This window comes from Impatiens glandulifera, chromosome 1, assembly GCF_907164915.1.
Source record: "Impatiens glandulifera chromosome 1, dImpGla2.1, whole genome shotgun sequence".
Taxonomy (NCBI): Eukaryota; Viridiplantae; Streptophyta; class Magnoliopsida; order Ericales; family Balsaminaceae; genus Impatiens; species Impatiens glandulifera.
In genome coordinates, this window is record NC_061862.1 from 22,136,392 (window position 1) to 22,160,295 (window position 23,904).

The following is a 23,904-nucleotide window of genomic DNA, read 5'->3' on the forward strand; positions in this document are numbered from 1 at the left end:
AACAAGGTCTAGGGGCCAGAAAAGTACTCAGACCCTTCTCAAAAATGTTCCCCTATTATGAGATCCCTTTGTTCCCCTCACGGGGAGGGGCAAAAAAAGTTATATTTAAAAATAAAAAATAATAATTTGACCGTTTTGCCCCTCATAATGAGGGGGAATAGAGGGATAGAGGGGATCTCATAACATGTGATCCTTTCTAGACCATTCTTTCCCATTTTTTCTTTATTTGTTCTTCTCTTTCCCCGATGTTGCTTAACAAAACACACAAGACTTTCAGAAAAAAGCAAACTGATAATCTTTAAATCAAATTCCATAAGGTGAGAAGTCAGACGATCCCTAAGACACGAGGATCACAAGGCACATGAGAAAATTACTAGAAAAGGAGGAGGATCTGGAGAAGGAAGGGGAGGTAGAAGAGGAAGAAGAACCCGATAGGTTTAGGGGAGGAAGATCCAAAAATGAGAGCTCGGGTAAAGATCGGGCGTTCTTGCTCTCGGATAGTGAGGAAGGCATCTTGTACCATTCCTCGAGCTTCGCTACTCATCTACATGTACTAACATTTTTATTTTTAGATTTAGGACCATGACATAGGCACATGTTTTAGGAATAAAATGATATAAACTAGACACATGTTTAGGTTTGGATTTACCTTTAGACGCATGCCCTATGATTGAATAAATAAATAAAGTGTAAAATAATATTATTTTAAATGGCCAAAGTTTAAAGTGGAACCTATAATGTGACAGACACGTGAGACATAACGTGGGAGCCCTTTCTCATGTGTAACCAAGCACCGAACTAAGAACAAAATCTTTAAAACACGTTTAAACACGCAAAATATTTTTCTTTCCTATAAGTAAATTAGGTGGCGACTCTAAAATGTAAAGCTAGTCTAAATCGACATTTTTAAATACACTTTAGTCAAACATTACTATTTTGGTTCATTGTCTCACTCGAGACACGAGAGAATGTGAGTTATGGGGCGCGACTATTGAGTAACGAAAATCTCTTCTCGGAATGGGTCGATTTTTGGCGTTACAATAGTGTTCCCAAAATATATAAGAGTTACTATCTTTTGAGTCATATTTTGTATTTGAGATGAACTTGACAACATATAGACTATATTGAGTATATTATGAAAACTAAATCGAACATTTTATAGTGAAATAAAATTATATATCGTAAAATATAATATTAGAGATTGCATATATTAAATAATATTACAACATAAATATATTTTGATTTGATTTTTAAAAATTATGTTCTTATCATAGTTTTGAAACCCGATCCGGTCATCAACATAGTGAAGGGACTAGGTCATTGGGTTACTAGTTCAACCGGTGGATCAACTGGTTCAACTAGTGGATGAATGAAAAAGTTTGTCATTCTTAGTGTCTACAACTAGAAATGGATAATCTACCCACATGAAACTATAAATAGGTAAACTCAATGGGAACCAAAAAACGGGGAGTGATAAGTGATTTTTTTTAAAATAGGATAAACCCGCTAGGTTAACTCGGACGGTTGGATTTCCTGTCCAATTGGCGGGTTGGCTGAATTTAACTAGGTTGATTACATTTCTAATTTTTTATTAACTCAACCCGGTTTGACAACTGGTTCACCGGGTTTGCCAGTCTGACCGGCGGACCATGCTAGGTTTCAAAACTATGATTTTTATAATTAAATTAATATTAAATTTATTTATTTCCTTCTAAGTATTATATATTAATTTATAAATATTATTTCCGTATACCAAAATTTTGAAAATCACCTATATGTACAAATAAATTCGGTATCGGTATCATACTTTACCTTTTTTTATATACCTAAAAAATCGATATTTTTGATATATTACAGTACAGTATTTTCGATATACCGATAATATCGGTAATTTTTTCTCACCTCTAAAAATACTCTTTAATTTAAATTATTATTATATATTTTATTTATATATTAAATACTTTTAAATAATTTTACTAAAAAAAATATTATCTCCTCAAAATCATTTACCATCATTAATTATTTTATACCTGTGACAAACAAACATGTACATAACCAACTCTAAATCGAGTTATATTTATATATATATATATATATATATATATATATAAACATGACCGGACCGACCGACCAGAGCAGTCCAGCCTTAATTAGTAAATAATTAAATTGGTAGGCAGATGGATTAATAATGGTGGTAGGCAGATGGATTAATAATGGTGGGATGAGGATTAGAGAGAATTTCAAAGTGGTTTCTTAATTCCAGACCTGTTTTTATTTATGCACAAACCCCTAAAACTACGCGCCAAACTTCACTTTTTCATTCTCTATATATAATATTAATATATATTGAAATTTTTTATTCTTCTTTGTTTGATTAACTGACATATTCAAACATATGCTTTGATCTGGTTTGAGAAAGTGGTTGTTGAGTTTTATCAAGATTTTTTTTTTTTTAAATCTATTCGATAAAATTTACAAAAAAATATATATAATAAAATACTTTTATATTTAATATACTAATCTTTTATATTTTCTTTTTTTCTCTATTTCTTATTTGGGGGTTTTTTGTAAAAGATAATATTGTTATTTTAACAAATAAAAAAAATTATTAAATAAATGAATTGATAATTACATTTTAAACAAAAATCTAAAGACCAAATGATCAAACAATCTCTTTATGTATAATTAAGAATGAATTTTTAGTTAATTTGTGTTCTCATATATTATATATTTTGACATCTTTGTGATCAAACCATTTTTATGCATTCAGATGATTTCACCATGTGTAGTCATAGATAAATGTTTATTTTATTTAAATAATTCATTTATAACATGATAAATGCAGTCATTTATAACATATAAATAAAATACTTTAAGTGTAACATCATATTAAATAATAGGAAAGTAAACCCAGTTTTAAAATAGAGAAAAACAAAAAGAAATTATGACAATCAAATTATACACACAACAACCTATAATTATTAGGATAGCTTTATTTAAAGTCAGAGATGAAATAATCAGAAAAATATGTGACCTAGCTAAACGATAAAAATTTATGCAATCCTTCAAAATTATTTATAGCTAGATTTATTTGGTAATCTAGTGACAAATTTAAAGTAGATAGAATATGATTAATTGTGCTGTATAATTTATTATTAACCATATCATGTTAATGCATTAATACTAGGAAACTTCAAAGTTATTTAAACTTTTCACTATGCAATCAACAAAAAGAAAGGCATTTTTTCACCATCCATCAGTAACAGTAAAAAAGTTGATTGCTATGTTTTTTATAAATAATATTAAAAAAACAAAATCATGTATGAATCATCATGCATGGCCCTTCATCTAAGCAACTAATTGTTAATACAACTTTTGACATGTGAGATTAATCATGATTATGAACTTTAAACTTTCCTATTCCAATGAATGATAACTTGCAAAGAATACTTAACACTTGTAGTATTCAAACTAATTAACCATAAATGTGAATTTTTAATATAACTAGACCATTTTAGTTCAAAGAATTAAATAAATCCATTGTGTTTTTTCAAATAAGGATACATCACATGCATAGTTGATAATAATCAGTCTGGATTATACTTGATGGATTACAATTTAAGGGTAATTTTAAATGATAATTAAACATAAAGACCTAGTATTATATGTCACTAGTTAAACTATATATCTTCATATCTCTATATTAAAATGTCAAATGGGATGACTTTCTTTTAAGAGATTTCTTTGTTAGAGTCTACTAATTTGTATATTAAAATAGTATAGAACAATCAATGAGGCATGATGAGTAATAGCAAAGTCAAAATGGGTATGTTTTCTTTCTTCTTTCTTCCTTCTTCTTCTTCTTATTCTTTTTTTTTTCAACTTTAGGTGATTGGGAATTTGGGATTAACAATATTCTTCCACTTTGTCCCCCTTCCTTGAATCTCTCTAGCTAATTTGTCAATCTTTCTTTTTCTTTTGTTTGTTTGCTTTAATGAGAGTGATGTTGTTGTTACTTGTTATACTGTGGGTGGAGGGTTCCCATCCATCTCCTTTTGCCTTGAGCCATTGCTTTTTATTTTATTTTTTTACATTTATATTTAATTTTCTCTCCATAGAGAAGGAATATGTTTAAATCCCCTTAAACCAATTTATTTATGGGGGTCCCTCTTGAAGGGGTCAAAAATCAAAGTCCCCCACTTCTTCTTTGGTGGGGGCCAATTATGTCTGGGCGTGATCCCATGCATCAACCCCTACCAATCCCAAGAGATATGTTGCTTAAATACCCAATAGAATGATGATGAGGTGGACATATCACATTTTGGGTTGTTGAAGTGGAGATTGGACCCCACCACCACCACCACCATGATTATCATCATCATCATCCATTTGCACATGGAGATGGAGGTCTTTTTTTTATTTTATATATATAATTAACAAACAAATCTCTCACAAATAAAGAAAATCAATGTCTAATGTATTTGGTTTTATTTTGATTATAAAATCTCAACATATTTATGTAAATCTAACTAGGTATGTTTGAATAAATTGGTTCTACCCTAGACAAATAGGGAAAATGAGTGTGTCGGTTACTCCCATTGACTCTATAGATATTAAATTTTAGTTGTGGTTTTGAATTGACATTTGTCATAGGCCTCTTGCTCTTGTTACTTTCACCCAAAAAAGTTTTTACCCACAAATGGTTAATAAGAGAAAAGGAAGTGTGTGTGTGTCTTTTGGCAGTTTGGGGTGTAATTTAAGCAAGCAAGCATTTGCTTTTCTTGTGGGTCACCACTCATCACCACCACCACCAGCCTACTTTTTACACCATTTGCATCTGCATTTGCATTGTGGGTGATGATGATGAGTCTCATAGCCATACCCATTTTGCAAAAAAAAAAACATGAGAATGAATGGTCCTTCATAGTAATAATTCCCCTTGTCTCTTCATCCCACATCTCATGACATAACTACCTCTTGTCACCTCTTGTCCCAAACAATATAAATAAATACATGAAGAAGAAAGAAAATGAAAATAACATTCATTCAATCATTCATATGCTTAATCCTAAAGTCTCATAATAATAATGGCACAAGTAAAGTCTTGTATGGTCATATATGGTAATTTTCTTTTCTTATTTAACATGGTCCTGCATGCTTCTTATACACTCTTGCTTTTGAGATGCCAATGACTTGTTTGACCTAGGCTTACTTGAAAATAAACTCTCATCAAACAAGGCCCCAACAATAAAGTGTTTTGAAATCTTTGTCATACATGATTTGTGGTTAATAATACCAATTATGCAATAATAATTAACACCCACAACTTATTGTGAGACAAATTATGAGATTGAAACAAACATTAGGAGACCTACTAGTTGAGATATTGAACACAAATATTAGATACTAATATAATCACCATCAAGTCATAATAAGAGTTTTTTAACCATTAGATTCTACTACTCCAGTCCAGAAGAAACTGATCAATACAAGGCAGCAGCTTCTACAGCTATATTAAACTGCACCCATATATGTAGCTTCCAATATTTAAACGAACATTGTGGCAATAAACAAAAATGGGAGACCCAAAAAGAAAAACATAACAAACAATTACATACCAAACGCTTTGATTTCTCTAGAGGATTGAAATCCTGCATGGGCTTTTCATTATCATCAGATCTTGAGCTGCTCCAAAGATTTTACTGCACTGACTTCTCCTTCTACACGAGGCAATTCCTTTATTGTTGACAAATCTCCATTTGGAAATGGTGGTGAAGAAGGACCCGAAGCTACTTCAGCACGAGGAAGTTGCATAGACAGAGGATGATCATTTTTATTACTCTTATTGTTTCCAGTTCCTTGTGAAGTAGCAGCAGAAGAAGATAATACTACTACAGGTGTATTATTACTATTATTATTATTAACCTTAGGAAGAAGGGGTGAAGAAGAACACACAGCCTGCCTAATACAGACAGGTGGAGGCATTCGAATTGGAAACGGCTGTGCAGAATAAACTGGTACTGCACTTCTTACTGTGACCGGTGGGGCTATTCTACTACTACAGTGAGGAGTTCTTGAATACTGAAAAGGGACATAATGAGGAGCGGTGGGAAACTTCTGGGGCAAGATTGGACCAGTTTCGATCATGGATGGTGGAGTTTTGGGTCTGGTCCTAGAAATCGTCGTCTTTTGGGAAAAGAAGGGCAGGATTTTAGAAGTATTTTGGGGACTTGATGGTCTTCTAGGGGGATTAAGGATTTGAAATTTCTTTTCAAATGGAACAGGTGGAGCATTTGATGATGTTGAAATCTTCGCCTTCAAAAGGTGGTTAAACAAAGCTCGTGCGATTCTAACTTGTTCTAGCTCATCGGTGGTGGTGGTGTTATCTGCATCCGACGACGATGATGATCTAGAAGCAGCAGCATCTCCTTCTTGAGCTACTGTGGTCAAAGCAAATTCAACTTAAGAATTCAAAGCCCAAACAAACAAAGCATTAATATGGAGAATTAGTACTGACATTGCTTAAGAGATGTCCAAGCTGCTAAGGCGGCATTCTTCTCTGCTTGCTTCTTGTTCTTGGCCGGTTCACCAGTAAAGGTGATTCCAGCTAGTTCAACTACACCGGTGAAGACAGGTAAGTGTCCAAGACCAAACCTGAAAGTTGTATATTGAGGCAAAGGCGATCCAACTCTCTGTGCAATCTCTTGCAACAGATTCTTGTAAACACCCGTTTCATCCTAACCACGTAAAGAACATTTTAATTTTAAGCCATTAGAACTATAATAATTCAAATTATTTAGTGGAGCAGAGCATAATATTAGTTTTGAATAACATAACTGATCAGAAATATTAATACACAAACAAGAAAATATGGTTGTGAGCATAAAGAAAATGTGTGGCCAATAGAAACATCATCAATTAATAAATCATGAAGCAAAGCACATGCATATGTACCTAACTCACCCAGCACATTAAATTAATGGAGACAAGACCATAAATTATGGGTGGGTTTTCAAAAGATTTTCCATATATAAAATGCAACTATTTAAGCCGCATCAGCAATAGCTTCTTTGTCTCTGTACATAATCAGTAATCACATTGATCTCAATAACCAGGTAACAATTCAATGAAAAGTGGACAATCTCAAACATGGGTCTTTTTCATATTCATATTAAGGGTGCAATAACAATAACTCTACACTACTACTCTAAAGTCTAAACTAACCTATATAGATTATAGACATAGCATGGTCTTGTACTCTTGTTGGACAACTCCGAGCACAACCCCCACCTCAACTTACAACATCGAAAGTAAAAATCGAACCCATAACATTTTGTCTTTTGGACACGAAACCTGATTATATCCAGTGTGGATAATTAAGCCAAAACAATTGATTGTTGACTGATGCCAAACTAGGGAACTTTCCACATTTAATCAATCACTAACTAATCAAATAATTATTAACAAGTGTGATAGTTTTAGAAAGTAGTTTTTATAAGCCAAACAAGAATCATCCTCATCATAATTTGCTTTGAATTAAGTAAGAAATGAAGGGCATATTGGTAATTTCGCATGTAATCAAAACTCTGCCTCAGAAGATCTGAAATAGGGGTCAAACCGGCTGATCAAGAACGGCGCACGATAGCTCCATTGATCCCTCATCAATTGAAAAATTAAAGAAAATAAGAAAAACAAGTTTAATATTACTTACAAGGATCCTGGCAGCGAGGGAATGGGAAGGACCGTGGGAGGAGAGCGAAGAGAGTGCGACTTCAGCAGCTGCGTGTTCGGCCTGACGGAGAGTTGTGCAATAATTGGGACTCTCGAAGGTCTCGCGGTTGAAATTGACGGTGGCCTTGAAACGCGGGGCATGGTCGGGACCTTCTCTTATGCAGGTGTAGGAAGGGAGATTGAAGCAGCTCCTCTGCGCCAATTCTTGCAGCTGGTTCTTGTACATCTCCTCAGACAGAGTTAGCAATGGAAGTTGAAGTAGTAGTATATCAATATCTAAGGGTGAAGGAGTGTTGGGGAGACGAAGACGATGATGCAGGTGTACTTTGAGAGGATCATGTTATTACTTGTAATGTAATGTTGAAAAAGGTAAAATTGGTTCAAAAAGAACAGATTTTTAGGGTTTTGCTAGAGAAGAAGAAGAAGAGTGGTTAAATCAAATGGACATAAACAGAAAGTGGGAAGAGAGAGAAAGAGATGTTGTTGGCCAGTGAGGAGTAAAGAGGGGTGCTTTTTTGGAGTTATTTTATTGGAATTGTGACTTTGTTTTCAATTTTAAGAATCATTTTTTCTACTATATTATTATTATTATTATTATTATTATTAATTTTAACTTACAATATAAAAACCAATATATGGAAACAGCCCTTGTGTGGGCATTAATGGCAAACAAATTCATTAATATAGCTCACATCCTGACTTGGAAATAAATTACCATTATTTGAAAAAATAAAATGTCAATCACTCTTTTATAAAAAAAAAGTCAGATATATATATGAATTTCAAATATACATAATCTAACATATCCAATGGATATGTATTGAATTGAATAATGTAAGAGCTTGCTTGAGAAATAAAATAAAAAATGATAAAGGAAGTAAATAATTTGACAAGAAATATAATGATGTGATATTTATTAAGTAAATTAAAAATTTAATAAAAGATGAAATTTTTGAATCCTTTCTTGTCAAATTATTGCACTATTTATAACTTCTCATAAAAATTAATTTTTTTTAATGAAAGATTTATTGATTTTTAAAAGATCAAACATTATCAAATGTCTATTCAAGTTTAATTCTTTTCTAAAATAAAATAGTTTTTTTTTTCTATTACCATTTTGGTGTGGGGGCATTAGTGGCAAACAAATTCATTAATATAGCTCACATCTTGACTTTGAAAGAAATTACCACTATTTAAAAGAAAAAATGTCATCACTCTATTAAAAAAAAAAGTCAGATATATGTGAATTTCAAATATAAATAATTTAACATGTGGATGTATTGAATCAAATAATGCAAGAGCTTGTTTGATGTGATAAAATAAAAATAATCTTTATTTAGATTGTTTGAACAAAATAAAATAATCATAATTTAATTTTTTTAAGGAGGGATGATGATATGACAATTTATTTGAAAATAAAAATGAAAAAAATTATGAAAGTCTTTATTTTATAGTAGTTGAAAGTAAATAGGAACAATAATTTACTTACAGTTGAAAATTTACTACCATGTCATAAATACTTTAATGTAGCAATAAATATGGCCATACATACATGCCTTATTAATAATAAATGTGGTCAGTCATTAATACATGAACCTTTATTAAAATCGATGATTGACTTCAGATATATTTAAATATGTATAGTAATAAATAAAATTAAATAAAATTAAATTAAATTAACAGTAACAGAAAAAGAAAAAAAAAGAGAGTACCAAGATTAATAAATATCAAAGAGAAATAAATGACCAAGTATAAATTGAAGGAAATTTATATTAAAAATTAATATGGACAAGCAAATAATAATTAATAAAGAACACATCTTTCCTATTTCCTTCCTCATAAATACAAATATATAAATGTTATTAATATTATTATTATCTAAATAAAGTTGTTATATGAGAAAAATGGGAAATGAAACAAAGAAAAATAGTATGTTATTTATAAGCAGGTTCAAAGTTATAAATAACAAAGAAGATGCAGATAGCTTTGAAACTGTAGAGTGTTTTCTGGTTTTGAAGAAATCATCACCAGGAAAAGGGGCTACTTCCCAGCAGAAATATCTCATTTTCAATGTCTTTCACCCATTCGCATACCCGATTACAGGTCTTTATCGCTGTTTCCTGTAAGCAAAAACCCGTAAAACATACTGTGAAAAGGATAATGTAACGAAAAAATCATTGAAAAATATAAATGAGTGATCAATCTCAGATCCTGCATGCTTCATGTAACAGCCAATGAAGGAAGATTTAACCTGGTTCAATAAGATTGAGTCTGAAACTATTTTTCATCCCTAACAAGAAGCATTAATAGTCATTGTTTAGAGAAAAAACAATAATGGTAAGTAATAGTGTACCTTGTCAGCCAGGGGGTCAAATGCTGCATAGAATTCGAATTCAGGGGTGACCCAGTAAAGCAATACTGTCATATAAAGAACCCATTGCCAGAAAATGGAAGATTAAAGTTTTCTTTTTAGAAAAAAGACTAAATTTAATGGTATAATGACTTTACCATAATTCTCATCTCTTCTAAACTGTGTTTTATGTGGTCCAACATCTTTGTCGTGCATGGAAGCATACATCTTTTGATAACTTATAAACAACCTGCAACCAGATATATATAACTGTCGCACAAAAAAAGAGCGGCAAAGAGAAAATCACATCATAGGTTATTTGTCATTACCTTTTTTGCTGCCGAAAACCATTTATTGGAGAAGAGAGCTCCGAAGACACATATTGGTCTAAGGATATACTATGATACATGAAATGCCAAAGTCCATCAGGACCTCCAATACCCACGAATGTTTCTCTGAATATATCTGATGAATTAGCCACAACCTTGGACTGACGATCTACAGAAGGAGAGGAAGAACCAGTACAAGGTAGATCCTCAACATGCATCCCTCCTTCTAACATAGATCTTTGAGCTTCACCAAGAACGTTTGATTTCAAAAGGACTTTTTCGATGCGTAGCCTGGAAAATGGATCCAACCTTTTTAACAAAGGAAAGGTACATTTCATATAGTAATCTAACATAATCAAATAGGGTTGTGATAAAGATATTCAGGAGGCTGGTTTAACAAGTTTAGTGTAATCTGTTTGAGTCCTGCTCAAGCCGGTAATGACTCAAGGCAGTTAACCCGTTTGTGGGAGCCGACCATGAGCAGATTGAATGCCAATGGGTCTTTGCACCTCCATTCTTTGATGTACGTAACATTTTTCCATTTAATGAAATGAACTTTTTTTAAAAAAAAAACTAAAAACAAATTTAGTGTAATCTAGTGGCACAGACCTTAATTGTTCTCTAATCTAGTAGCACAAACCTTAACTGTTCTATAAAATAACAGAAATAGTTATTTTACCTACAATCTTTGAGATGATAGAAGGCAGATGAACTGGTTGTAAGCAACATTAAGTATGTATCAACCTGGCAAGAAGCACCATGATTCTGAGGAACTCTTGGATGGAAAAAAAATTGTATTAAAAAGTAAAAGAAGAGAATAATGCGTCTTAATTTGTAATTTTGGAAGAATGCATTTGGATTAGTTTTGAGCAGTAACTATTGATTTAGGCTTCACTCACATCAAAATAGCAAACATAAGCATACAAGAATCCCATGGGATTATATCTTGGAAGACAAATTGGAGAGAATGACTCGGACATCCTGCAACAACCAGTAAAACATAGTTTTAGGAATGAAAGTACTATTCCAATTTAGCCGTGCAAAAACTAGTATGGCTAAAAGGGAATTTTGTATGGACCTCTAGCACCTGAAGAAAAAAAACGGGACATTGGTGTGCAAAGCTAAATATGCTTGCCTAAATGATTCTGATGACATGACAAAATTTGAAAGCAGCATCATATCGTCAGGATGAAGTGAAGCTTTTTGTGCACCTACAAGGCTGATCACCTGCATGTGATCCAAACTAGTGCTTATAAAACATCAAAGGAATTCTCACTTCTTCGGTTTTGGTTGAAGGATAGGGGAAGTTCTTTTTGAGTGGTCCGAGGAAAGACCTTGTGTTTGCACATCAATATTGCAAATAGGACACCTGAATCAGCAATGTCTTGCAATATGGAAGCAGTTGCTTGTCTCGTTGCATATGGAAGTGGAAGACATGTGTAAGCATGAAGAAAACTGGCTGGATTCCTGCAGTTGAGGAATTTGACATCTATTTAAATAAACATGAAAACGTCATGATTTTCCCTATAAAGCTGCAGACCCAATTATGAAGGATGAAAAAATAGAAGAACAAAAAGCCTTTTCTACTAAAAGCTGCACAAGTGCAAACAAGTCAAAAGACCAAAAGGAAGGAGCAAGGAAAACAATCTGGATGAATGGATAGTATGGAACAGAGAAAAATAGTTGGCTGTAAGGGAGCATAGAACAAACCAACCAAAAGAGTGGATAAGTGATGAGAAGACGGCATCTGTTCCTCCAAGCAAAGGAGTCATATCAAACTTCGGATTCTTCTCAAAACATCTATTTATAGACTTTGTAAGAATGAGAATCATCTGCATTTAAATTTTTTTATAACGTTAATTTAGTGACTGAAGAAAGAGTTTCATCTCTGCTAGTTACAATATGCTAATAGCGAGCAAATATGCAAAAGGATCATTTCCGTATATATGACAGAATCTTTAAGATTTTAATTTTCAAAGTAGGAAAAAAATGGGTACCTGACCATATATGAGCTCTAACTGTCCTTTGAGTGACTCATAAGTCTCCTCTGTGCAGCTTATGCAAACTAAGTAGATGGAACCTTTTACAAGAAATACCACCTGAAAATGCAACAAAAACTACAAATGCTAATTAATATACAAACTCTATATTTTATGTTTTATCAGGGCATGCTCTAGTAAAATTCATTATATTGTAAATATATTGATCATTCTTCAAAAACTAAGTGAAATACAAAGATGGCTGTAGAAATATATATAAATAGAAGTTAAATATGGCCAGAGTCAGTAATAGGAAGTATCATTAATTCGTGAAGGGAAAACCCATAACACGTGTACACTGAAATACGGTTAATTAAGATCATATACTAAATGAGAAAACATTGATGCCCATGTATGAAAACAAAATCTGAACAATTGTGGAATATTAAAATGAACCCAATTTAAGTGAAAACAGCGCAATATTAGCATGAATAAGAGAATCTGACCTGGTGTTTGCCTGCTCTTACCCATTTAATATGATCTCCCCTGAAAAGTAGATTGCAGGAAACAATTGAATTCTCCTAACTGACATTTCCTCATATTATTTACCAGTTCTAGGAAAGCTCAAACTTGCTGATAATATTCTTGATAAAATATCCAAATGTGTAGATATAGCAAATTATTACCCATTATCAACAAAGGAAATGATAGCTTGTAAAGTTGCTGAAAATCCAGCGAGCTTGTGTTCATCCCCATATCTTTAAGTTGTTACATACATCAATGAGATTATAGAAGATGATTGATCTGAGAAACAAGACAACTAGGCAAAGACAAAACAAGTTGTTGATACCCACCCACCTCGAATAGATTGGTTTGCCAGAATTACTCAAAATGAAAAAGTGTTTCTTTCTTTTCCTCCACGAAACAGAAGCATCATCCTGCATATAATTAATTTGTTATTTTACTAGATGATCCTATTGTGGGGGATCACAGGCATCAAAACTGTTGGCAGCTATATAAATTTTAGTGATAGATTTGATCTTAAGTTTTTAGTAAGTATTTATTAGGATATTTGAAACTTACTCAATTGCTTCTTACTTATATTAGAGTAGAAGTTTGCAACTGTTTAGACCATGTGCATATATACATTAAACAAGTCAAAATGTATGCTTTTTTGACTCACTTCATCGATGTGTCGCTTTCCCGGAACCCACGAAGAAGAAGAAGCTTGAGCAGCCGATCCTTCACGAAATGCATTAATGTGACCAACCTCCTGATCAATTCCAGACGCAGCAGCGATAGGTCTGGTGCCGGTGGGGTTGAATGTCCGGTGTATTTGAGGATGAGAAGAAAAACCAAGAGATGAGGTATCTTCTTCTTCTTCTTCTTCTTCTTCAAGTGAAAGTCCTTCTTGGATGGAAGAGAATTGAGGTTCATTAGGTTGGCCTCCCCCCAAGGCAATGGTTGTTAGCTGAGTTTCGATGGCGTCAAGTGACTGATCAATGGAATTGGGGTTTTGGTCCTCTATTGTGCCGTCGGAGTCAGATGACGTATCGGATTTTAAATCCAACGCCATTGCCGCGATAATTACTGCAATCAAAAAGGCGTTGGACACAAAGTTAACACTTCAATTCGGCATTTCCTCTCCCAATTCTCAAGTCTCACATCCATTCTTGCTTGCTAAATTGCAATTCCAACGGTTGGACGAGTTAACGGACCGGACCTTAGACCGGGAACAGTTTTTTATTTATTTTTATGAGAAAGAGGGTCCTTTGATAAATCAATACGAACTCATCGATGTCAATGGATACTCGTAATTTTGATACCCGTGGATATCTATCCACGATAGTCTCGGGGTTTGAGTATTTTAATTCAGATTCGGGTCGGATGTTGGGAATGAAGAAGGTAACTTTTCGGGTCTGGGGTCGGTCTCAAATCCGATACCCAACTATATATTTTTATTTTATTAGTGTCGCTATTTTGACTTCAACGTCCATGAATGATAAATCCAATTTGATGGGGAAATTGGATGAAATGAACCCTAATACGGACGAAAATATTCCCGTTGCGAGATGATCGTGCCGTCGCGAGACGATCATGCTGAACAATTATACTCAATTTAGTCTTGAATTTCCGTCGCGAGACGATCGTGCCGTCACGAGACGATCGTGCCGTCACGAGACGATCATCCTGAACAATTATATTCAATTTAGTCTTTAATTTTCGTCGCGAGACGATCGTGCTGAACAATTATACTCAATTTAGTCTTTAATTTTCGTCGCGAGACGATCGTGCCATTGCGAGACGATCATGCTGAACAATTATACTCAATTCAGTCTTTAATTTCCGTCGCGAGACGATCATGCTGGACAATTATACTCAATTCAATTCAGTCTTTAATTTCCGTCGCGAGACAATCGTGTCGCGACAAGGTATTTTCATCAGAAAAATAGGAAGTGGTCATTTACACAATTTTTATTAGGCACGAGTAATTTACCCAATTAAGGCAATTATTAAGGTTATTTCATCAAATATCCCGTTTGATGACTATATATGAAGTTTTTGATCCATTGATGATGTTATTATTGATCCAATTTGGAGACAGGTATGTATGTGAATTTGTCGCATATTTTTTTCTTTTGTTTATTTAGAAAAAATCAGCTATAGATGGTCAGTTAAGATTTGACCAAACATTTGCTTACCAAGCCTTACAAAAAAAAAAAATTCACTAAGGTTCAAAATTCTGGGTAAAAATTCTCCGACGCATTATTTCATCTCATTATTTCATCACCCATTTATATAAACATCAAATCAGTTCGTGTTAAAAGTCACGTACAAAAAATTGCTAACTGTTTGGATGTTTTTTTTTTAATTTTTTATATTTTAAAATCTGAATATTCATTATTTTTTATTATTATTTGTAAATTAATATTTTATTTGTATTTTAATAAAATTTAATTTCTTAAAAAAAAATATTAACTTCATTTAAATTGAAATAATAGCATTGGATTTTAAAAAAAGGATATAAAAAAACTCAACCTCTAATCGTGACGATGAGATTAACTTGTGATCTCTCATGCACATATAGTTCTAATTGTCCGGTCAAGCCATAAATAGTAGAGCATTGGATTGGATGTTCCAATCTCATTCTGTTCTGTTCTGATCTCTTAAGTGAATGTTTCAGCATGCAGATGGTGAAAGAAGAAGAAGAGTCTGCCGCGAGGCAAGGCGACGCAATTACAAAGGACTACCAAGATCCGCCACCGGCTCCGTTAATAGATCAGCAAGAGCTAATCAGATGGTCATTTTACAGGGCAGTGATCGCAGAATTCATAGCCACATTGTTATTCCTCTACATCACCATCCTTACATGCATCGGCCACAATAGCCAAACCGATCCCAACAATCCCGACACCAACCAATGCGATGGCGTCGATACTCTCGGCATTGCATGGGCCTTTGGTGGCATGATCTTCGTCCTCGTTTACTGCACCGCCGGCATTTCAGGTACCTAACTTATCATTCTTATTTTAATTTAATTTAATTACATGCATATATATAATTAATATAGGTGGACATATTAATCCGGCTGTGACATTCGGGCTGTTCGTGGCAAGGAGGGTGTCGTTAATCCGATGTATTATGTACATGGTCGCGCAGAGTGTGGGCGCGGTATGTGGCGTAGGATTGGTGAAGGCCTTTCAATCGGCTTACTTTGACAGGTACGGTGGTGGTGCCAACGAGGTCGGATCAGGATACAGTAATCGTACCGCACTTGGAGCCGAGATCATTGGCACTTTTGTTTTAGTCTATACCGTTTTCTCAGCCACGGATCCAAAGAGAAGCGCTAGGGACTCACATGTTCCCGTAAGTAATTTAATTATAAATCATCAAAATCATTTCTTAATTAATTAATAAATAATATATATTTGAAAATCAGGTATTGGCTCCGCTTCCTATTGGATTTGCGGTTTTCGTGGTTCATTTGGCGACAATTCACATCACCGGCACCGGAATCAACCCGGCTAGGAGTTTTGGGGCTGCAGTCATCTATGATAACAAGAAGGTGTGGGATGACCATGTAAGTTGCACTCACTTATATAACAAATAATTAATAAGTTTTATTTATAATTAAATAAAACAAAATGCATTTATATAATATGGCAGTGGATATTCTGGGTTGGACCATTAATTGGGGCAACAGTAGCAGCAATTTATCATGAATATATTCTTAGAGGAACATCTATCAAAGCTGCCTTGACTTCATTCAGGAGCAGCAATACCATGAGTTCTTTCAGGAGTAATGGAGCCTTCAGTTCTTTCAGGAGCCATGCCTAAAATTATTAACATTTGTAATTCCTATTTATTATTAATTATTATTATGTTGTAAAAGCTCATACAAACTTTTTTTATTAAAATATTCTCTTTCTATTTTTATTATCTAAAAGAGCTTCCCACCGACTTTTCCCTCTCTCCACTATCTACCACGTGTCCTCTTATCATTGGTCTCTCTCTCTTTCTCTTTTACGCGGCTCGTCTTTTAGATCTGCTTTCAAGTTTAAGTTTCTACTGGCTAGGGTTTGGATCTCAGATTTCTTCATCTTCTGTTGAGAGAAGCATCGTTTTGCCAATGGCGATGGCTATTCTCTTGGTGCTTCTCTCACTCATCACAATGACTACATCTCAAGATCCGTCTCCTCCAATTCCTATACCACCGAGCCCTTCCCCCGGCGCGCCACTTAGTCCTACACCATCGCCTGAATCGATTTCTTCTCCCCCTGCGCCTCCACCAGATCTACATAGTCCTGCCTCTCCACCGTCTCCAACAAGTGAAGAATCTCCATCTCCAGCTCCAGCTCCTGCGCATGGATTTGCTGCCCCGAGGATCGGCGTCGGTAACTTAGTGGAGGAGGAGACGTCAAAGGAAAAATCTGGAATGAGCGCCGGAAAGAAGGCCGGAATTGCATTTGGAGTGATTGCTGGTCTATGCGTAGTAGGATTTGCAGGATTCGTGTATAAGAAGAGGCAGCAAAACATAGAACGATCTCAGTACGGCTATGGCGCTAGAAGAGAGATTCCTCTATCCTCATTCTAATCTCTAATTCAATTCAATTCAATTGAATTGATCTTGATATTCATATTCATATAGATCAAATCTATGCAATAGTCTATCCCATGCCCTTTTGCATACTTTTAGATAGAGTTGTTGTTATTGGATATTGATGATTAGAAACCAAAAAGAAAAAAGAAAAAAGAAAAAAGATTGTTCAATTATTTTCACAATTTATATTAGAAATATTATTAAGCTCAATCAATGTACTTACTAGTTACTACATATATGTTTGTATTGAATTGCAATTTATTCTTCTGCTGGAGGAGGATCTACCCATCGTCCATTATCTTTAATCAGTTGGATTAAGGCGTCTGTTGCATGCTCCATCTCAATTCCTCGTTTTAGGACCGTCTGATTTATTTTATTTCAAACCATTATTATCAGAAGAAAGAAAGCTTATTATAATATAAATCATAAAAAAAAATGTTGTTACCTTTCCAACATATAGATCAATCTTCCCTGGTGAACCACCAACGTAACCAAAGTCAGCATCCGCCATCTCACCGGGTCCATTCACAATACATCCCATTATAGCAATCTACAAGATTTTACTTTAAATCAGGACTATTATGAATGAAGTATTGATTGATCATTCGTAATTAATCGTGATACAACTTACAGAAACACCGGGTAAGTGCGATGTTTTCTCTCTTATTTCCGCACTTATCTCTTGAAGGTCAAATAGTGTTCTTCCGCAAGACGGGCACGACACGTATTCCTGGAATTACAGTAGAACAATGAGGATGAGGAATCGGGCATCCATATGTTATATATGTGTTTATACTTACTGTCTTTGTATTGCGCATTCTACAGCCTTGTAGCAAATTGAAAGAAGTATTTCTAATGAAATCAAAGTCTTGATCCGGTGCTTCTAAGAGAACGCCGTCTCCAAGCCCATCAACCAATAGTGCTCCGGCATTACTACCGGCACCAATGACCAAATCGTCCCTGCAAATACAAGGATAAACTTTCAAGACCCTAGTTCCAACAAGCATCCTCAACAAGTTTGTAAGACATTACTTGTGAATGCCACTGGGGAACTGAATATGGTGGATTACTGGGAAGTTCAGAACATTTTCAGTAAGAAATTCTAACAGCCTGCAGTAAAAGGAAAGACCAAGTTCAGACCATTTACTTAACTATATAACTACTAATTATGATTTACGATACCTCCTAGCTGCGTGTACTCTGCTGATCTTTTGCTCTGTAAATGGGAGATCATGAAGAATCATCATAGCATCAATGGATTTTAGAATTTCAAGCTGTTCATAAGTTTCATCTCCGCGGAGAGAAACAACCAGGCGTGTTCCTGCAAATTTACTTTTAAATAATGTTCACACGGAAGAAGGCTGCATATCATAAAAGCTCAAAATTAGAAAATGCACCTTCTGGCAAGAGCTTGTGAGCACCGGTTGATATTTCTTTGAGATTTGCAAGAACAATGGCATGAGGTAATGGCTTAGTCAACTGCTCTGACAAAGGAGCAATGACTCCCATGCTTACATCTATCAACCTCTTAAGAGCAAGCCGCTGATCATGGAACAAGGATAATAGTAAAGTGTTTTTTAAAAAGCTTAAATGATGAACTCTTTTTATATTTTAAGAGAGGATTACTTACAGCATCACTGTCGTCTAATGGAGGAAGCTCTCTCAATAAGATAGAATCTACTGTTGCAAGATCCTATATTGATATTTAGTGAATTAATCAGTTGTTTAGAATTGAGGCAATAAATTTCATAGGGGAAAAGAAAAATAGGGTAGTAAACCTTAAAGGGCATGCCCACAACAAGCTTAGCTGCTAGTGATTTGTAGAGGAGCTCAGGTTTCTGGGAAAAAAACAGACAAGAATCAGACAAATTTAATGAAAACAGATGATCATATATATATATGGAGTCCAATTGAGAATAACCTTCAATTGATCCAAGGAAACAGACATAAGAACAGAACCATCGCGGTGTAGTACGCCTCTGTAGTCCACCTCTTCACCCTTCATTAAGCAAACATTAATACTTTAGTTTAGATGTCTTAAAAAGGCATGTAAGAGCCAAAAATAGAAATCCTCCCAACAGAAAAGGATTAAATTTGACCTCTTTCTGTAGAGGCAGTTGACCAGACCGACGTTGAAAATCAAAGTAATTTCTGTGTTTCTCTTCAAATGGTGCCTAACCAAAAAGTTTAACCAAAATAATATTATTTTTTTTATAAAAAAAGATTCTACACTGAACTAATCTTACCACGCCTTGTTGAATTTCAGCAGCTCTTTGTCCGAGGTTAGCCAGCCTCCGACAAGGATCTATCTCCTCTTCTGGAGGCTCTGTAAGGGAGACTCTAATGGTATCACCCAAGCCATCCTGAGTTTTAAATATCAAATGTTATTGGCTCAATCATTATACGGGAATTTGTGTACATTTATTATTAGCAGTTACCTGAAGAAGGGTTCCAATGCCAATGGCAGATTTCATTCGTCCATCTTCACCTTCCCCAGCTTCAGTAACTCCCAAATGCAATGGGTAGTCCCATCCTTGAACATACATTTCAGCCACTAGCAAACGGTATGCCTGAACCATGACAACAGGGTTGCTTGCTTTCATTGAAAACACAAAATTGTGATAGTCCAACTTCCGACAGATTCGAGCAAATTCAAAAGCAGATTCAACCTGTTTTGGATATGAGATCAGTGGAGTTAAATCTACAATTGGAATGAAATTAAGGGCAGTTTAGTAGCAGTAATAGTCAGGGTTGTAAGAATAAATATTCACACCATTCCCCTGGGAGAATCTCCATAGTAGCTCATTATTCGATCTGAAAGACTTCCATGATTTGTTCCAATTCGCATTGCCCTTCCATATTTCTTGCATTTCTCGACCAATGGAGAAAACACCTGCAATAAAAGTGGAAAATGTGTAAATAAACATTTTCTACAGTTAAAATTTGAAAATGCACATCGATCAAGTTTCTATGGACCTCACCTGTTCTATGTGCTCAAGTTCTTTTTGATAGTCATCCTCTGTGTACTCCAGTGTCTCAAACTGAGCCCGTCTATCAGCTGCAACAAGTCACTCTTACAACCAAAAATATAACTTTTTCCCAATATACAATACTGAAAACATTTTCCACTATGATTACCAAAGTTTCCAGGGTTGACACGAATTTTTTCAAAACATTCGGCTACTCTCATAGCAACAGATGGTGCAAAGTGAATGTCAGCCACTAGAGGTATGTTGTAACTGCATGAAATAGGAGATTCCAATGGTAATAAGCAAATGAAGAATTGAGATGCATATTTATATTGATGCAAATAACAATATTTCATAGCCATACTTCTTCTGAACAAGGGAATTTTTAATGTCATAACATGCATCTGCTTCTTTCTTCCCTTGTACAGTTATCCGAACAATATCTGCCCCCTTATCGGCTATTTTGATCACCTGTGACACATATTAACTAACTTCATTATGACAATATCACCTTTTCACATTCTTTTTGTGTCTACCACTTACAATCTTCATCCAATTTTAATCAACATCCATAAGAAAATGTTCTATAAACTCATCATGCTAGTTTGTTGCAAATTCTAATATTTGATCTAATGCTAATACTCCTTTCAGCAACCCTAGACATTTGGCATCTTCTAATTAGAAAAGTAGGATGCACATCTTGCTTCATCTCAACCGTTGACCAGTCATCCATATTTTTTATGTGCATCACAAAAAACATAACAAAAGAGTTAATCTGAATGCATCCTTCATGTGAATCAGTTGAAAGAATTGATGGTAAATAATTAGTATTCAAAAGTGAAGCTATGATGCATAAGAGTGGAAAAAATCAAGTACCTGTTCAACCGTTGCAGCAACATCCTTTGTATCAGTTGTTGTCATAGTTTGAATCCTTATTGGATGCTCGCTCCCAATAGCTACATTGCCCACCATTACTGTCCTAGTCTTCCTTCTAACAGTTTTGTGCGGGGATTCACAGTACTTTTGCCTAGGAACTACATCCACAAAGGTAGGTTTCATGTATTTAGTAGTCTTTACATACTTTAATGGGGCAAACCAAATGCTCAACTTTACATCCAATGTTATTTTCACAATTACTCTATGCTTTATTGAGGTGTTGGGAGGGGAAGATTGGAGAGGTGACAGTGTTTCCTCATTCGGTTAGGAAAACTAGAGGAGCTCAGGTTTGTTTGGTTTATGTTAAGAATAGAGGGGTAGAAAATCTCAAACTTTATAGCATCTTCCACTACTCCAACTAGGAGGGAAAAAAAAAGAGGACAAAGGAAGAGAAGATGAATGATTTAAACAAGAGGTAATATTAGCCTTTCTCTTCTCCTCTCTTCCCTTCCATTCCCTTCTTTCCATTTTAATGAATCCCCTCCATTTTCTTCCTTGGAAATGATACCCTTTAAGAGTATGATGGAAACTATATATAGACTAAGTATCAGAAGTTAAATTTATGATTTGTTCATTATGATCTGTTATAGTTGTAAATACAGAAGAAATAGGTGAACTCTTTGAAAAAATATAAAAGTTAATTCAATACCTAACAGAGTGCTCCCTTCAGATGCAGGCTCAAGTTCAGCCATTTCTGGACCAGGATTTGAGTTTTTAATCACAGAGACACTCCTCCGTCCAAATTTCACCCGCTGCACATCAGAAATCTTCACAAAACCTGCACTTCTTGTTAATCCTAAACCATAATAATCTCTCCTTCTCAGACCAGTGAACGACGCTGGAACAGCTCCAGACGCCATTTTTTCAACCACAAGCTATGTATTAACCTTTACATCCACACAGATAAAAAAAAGAAAATAGTTCATCAGAACAAATTAATCAAATAGTAAGCTAGAGTAGAAAAATAAAACAGAATTTTCCTTCTCAACACAACTCAGTCATAACATCAAACTCACAAAATCGTTCACGATGAACATAAAAGAAGATAATAAGGAAGAAATGAAAGCAAGATGAGCGAAATCTATTACAGGAATCGGAGCGTTCGGTCGCTATTCGGCTCCTGCTCTTCTCCTCCTCTCTAGAGTAGAAATGCTGCACGTACGGATGGCTGATCGAGCTCGAATTGAAGAATCTAGAACGAGAAAGGGACAGAGAGAGAGAGTGGTGGAGAGGATTTTGGTGGGATTAAATGTGAAAATCACTTGCAAAACCAGACAAAACTAGAGCTTGAGCATCTCTCTAATACACTACATGGGCATATGGGGAAATTTGATAATATAACCCTTAAAAGAAGGGTATTTTGATTTTTAACCTTACTAATAAAGTTTTTGTTTTTTAACCTTTTTTTTAAATTTTTTCCAATTTTACCCTTAATAACCTTTTTACTTTTTTTTTTCCTTTTTTCTTTTTTTTTCTTCCTTTTCCTTTCCCCTTCTCCTTCCCGTTTTCCCTTTACTCCCCGTCTCTTCCTCTTCCTGGCGACACTGTCCCTCTCTCTTCCCCGGCGACACAGCCCCGCGCCACCGTCCCTCTCTCTTCCTCGGCGACACAGCCCCACGCTCAACCCCTCTCTTTCCTTTGCTCAACCCTTCTCTCACTATGACCGCATTCTTCGAAACATGGTACTTTTTGCGTTTTCTAGTTGATAGTTTGTTAAAGTGAAAGTTCTTGATATACTTTGGTTGTTCCTCTAATTCTTGCTTTTCATAAGTTATTAAGTAGTATTTAGTTAGAGTTAAAATGCTTAGTTTAGGGTTTGGGCTTTGGGCGTGGCTCTTGGGCGTGGGGCGTGGCCCTTGGGCGTGGGTCGTGGCCCTTAGGCGTGGGTCGTGGCCCTTGGGCGTGGGGCGTGGCCCTTGGGCGTGGGGCGTGAATCCTTGGGCGTGGGTCGTGGCCCTTGGGCGTGGGGCATGGCCCTTGGGCGTGGGGCGTGGCCCTTGGGCGTGGGGCGTGGCCCTTGGGCGTGGGGCGTGGCCCTTGGGCGTGGGGCGTGGCCCTTGGGCGTGGGGAGTGGCCCTTGGGCGTGGGTCGTGGCCCTTGGGCGTGGGTCGTGGCCCTTGGGCGTGGGTCGTGGCCCTTGGGCGTGGGTCGTGGCCCTTGGGCGTGGGGCGTGGCCCTTGGGCGTGGGGCGTGGCCCTTGGGCCTTACTTCCCTACCCTGTTTCTGTTTTCATTATCTTCCTTCACTACTAGCTAGATACCAGTACTAATATCTGATTTGGTCTGTAAAAATAGGGAAATACCTAGAAAGTTATCGAGAAAGATGTCACATTTTTCTTCTGTAAAGACTCTCCTCCTCCTTGGTTCGATGGCAGGTATCCACATTTACTCTTTAATCTCTATTAATCTTGATCATAATACTGTTTGATATTCTAAATAATAAAAAAAAACTTGTATTTATTCTTCTACACATACTGCATCACTAAATTCCTTGTCATTTTTTGTTCTCG

General features: G+C 35.4%; 4 protein-coding genes across 4 annotated transcripts; 1 reads left to right on the forward strand and 3 right to left on the reverse strand.

The window, feature by feature from the left end:
* Positions 1-5,426: 5,426 nt before the first annotated feature.
* LOC124921839 (double-stranded RNA-binding protein 2-like) lies at positions 5,427-8,263 on the reverse strand. Its single transcript, XM_047462539.1, has 3 exons — positions 7,712-8,263; positions 6,518-6,737; positions 5,427-6,440 (listed from the first exon to the last, which is right to left on the reverse strand). The coding sequence occupies exons 1-3, from the start codon at positions 7,955-7,957 to the stop codon at positions 5,674-5,676; spliced, it is 1,233 nt and encodes a 410-aa protein (XP_047318495.1). The 5' UTR covers positions 7,958-8,263; the 3' UTR covers positions 5,427-5,673.
* Positions 8,264-9,652: 1,389 nt separating this feature from the next.
* Positions 9,653-14,121, reverse strand: LOC124921344 (vacuolar fusion protein MON1 homolog). The gene is made up of 14 exons (XM_047461989.1): positions 13,573-14,121; positions 13,248-13,327; positions 13,076-13,147; positions 12,896-12,935; positions 12,408-12,509; positions 12,121-12,242; positions 11,745-11,877; positions 11,546-11,637; positions 11,310-11,391; positions 11,090-11,154; positions 10,411-10,701; positions 10,240-10,331; positions 10,085-10,149; positions 9,653-9,851 (listed from the first exon to the last, which is right to left on the reverse strand). The coding sequence occupies exons 1-14, from the start codon at positions 13,963-13,965 to the stop codon at positions 9,756-9,758; spliced, it is 1,725 nt and encodes a 574-aa protein (XP_047317945.1). The 5' UTR covers positions 13,966-14,121; the 3' UTR covers positions 9,653-9,755.
* Positions 14,122-15,580: 1,459 nt separating this feature from the next.
* On the forward strand, positions 15,581-17,484 carry LOC124920868 (probable aquaporin PIP2-8). Its single transcript, XM_047461443.1, has 5 exons — positions 15,581-15,896; positions 15,961-16,256; positions 16,330-16,470; positions 16,557-16,689; positions 16,967-17,484. Exons 1-5 carry the CDS (start codon positions 15,581-15,583, stop codon positions 17,482-17,484), a joined length of 1,404 nt encoding a protein of 467 aa, XP_047317399.1.
* Positions 17,485-17,641: 157 nt separating this feature from the next.
* Positions 17,642-22,660, reverse strand: LOC124920713 (4-hydroxy-3-methylbut-2-en-1-yl diphosphate synthase (ferredoxin), chloroplastic). Its single transcript, XM_047461267.1, has 20 exons — positions 22,484-22,660; positions 22,045-22,282; positions 21,336-21,493; positions 20,824-20,930; positions 20,629-20,729; positions 20,472-20,548; positions 20,264-20,383; positions 19,929-20,159; positions 19,737-19,853; positions 19,590-19,664; positions 19,412-19,489; positions 19,269-19,328; positions 19,121-19,183; positions 18,888-19,032; positions 18,673-18,811; positions 18,523-18,600; positions 18,291-18,450; positions 18,122-18,220; positions 17,936-18,040; positions 17,642-17,853 (listed from the first exon to the last, which is right to left on the reverse strand). The coding sequence occupies exons 2-20, from the start codon at positions 22,253-22,255 to the stop codon at positions 17,749-17,751; spliced, it is 2,229 nt and encodes a 742-aa protein (XP_047317223.1). The 5' UTR covers positions 22,256-22,282; positions 22,484-22,660; the 3' UTR covers positions 17,642-17,748.
* Positions 22,661-23,904: the final 1,244 nt, after the last annotated feature.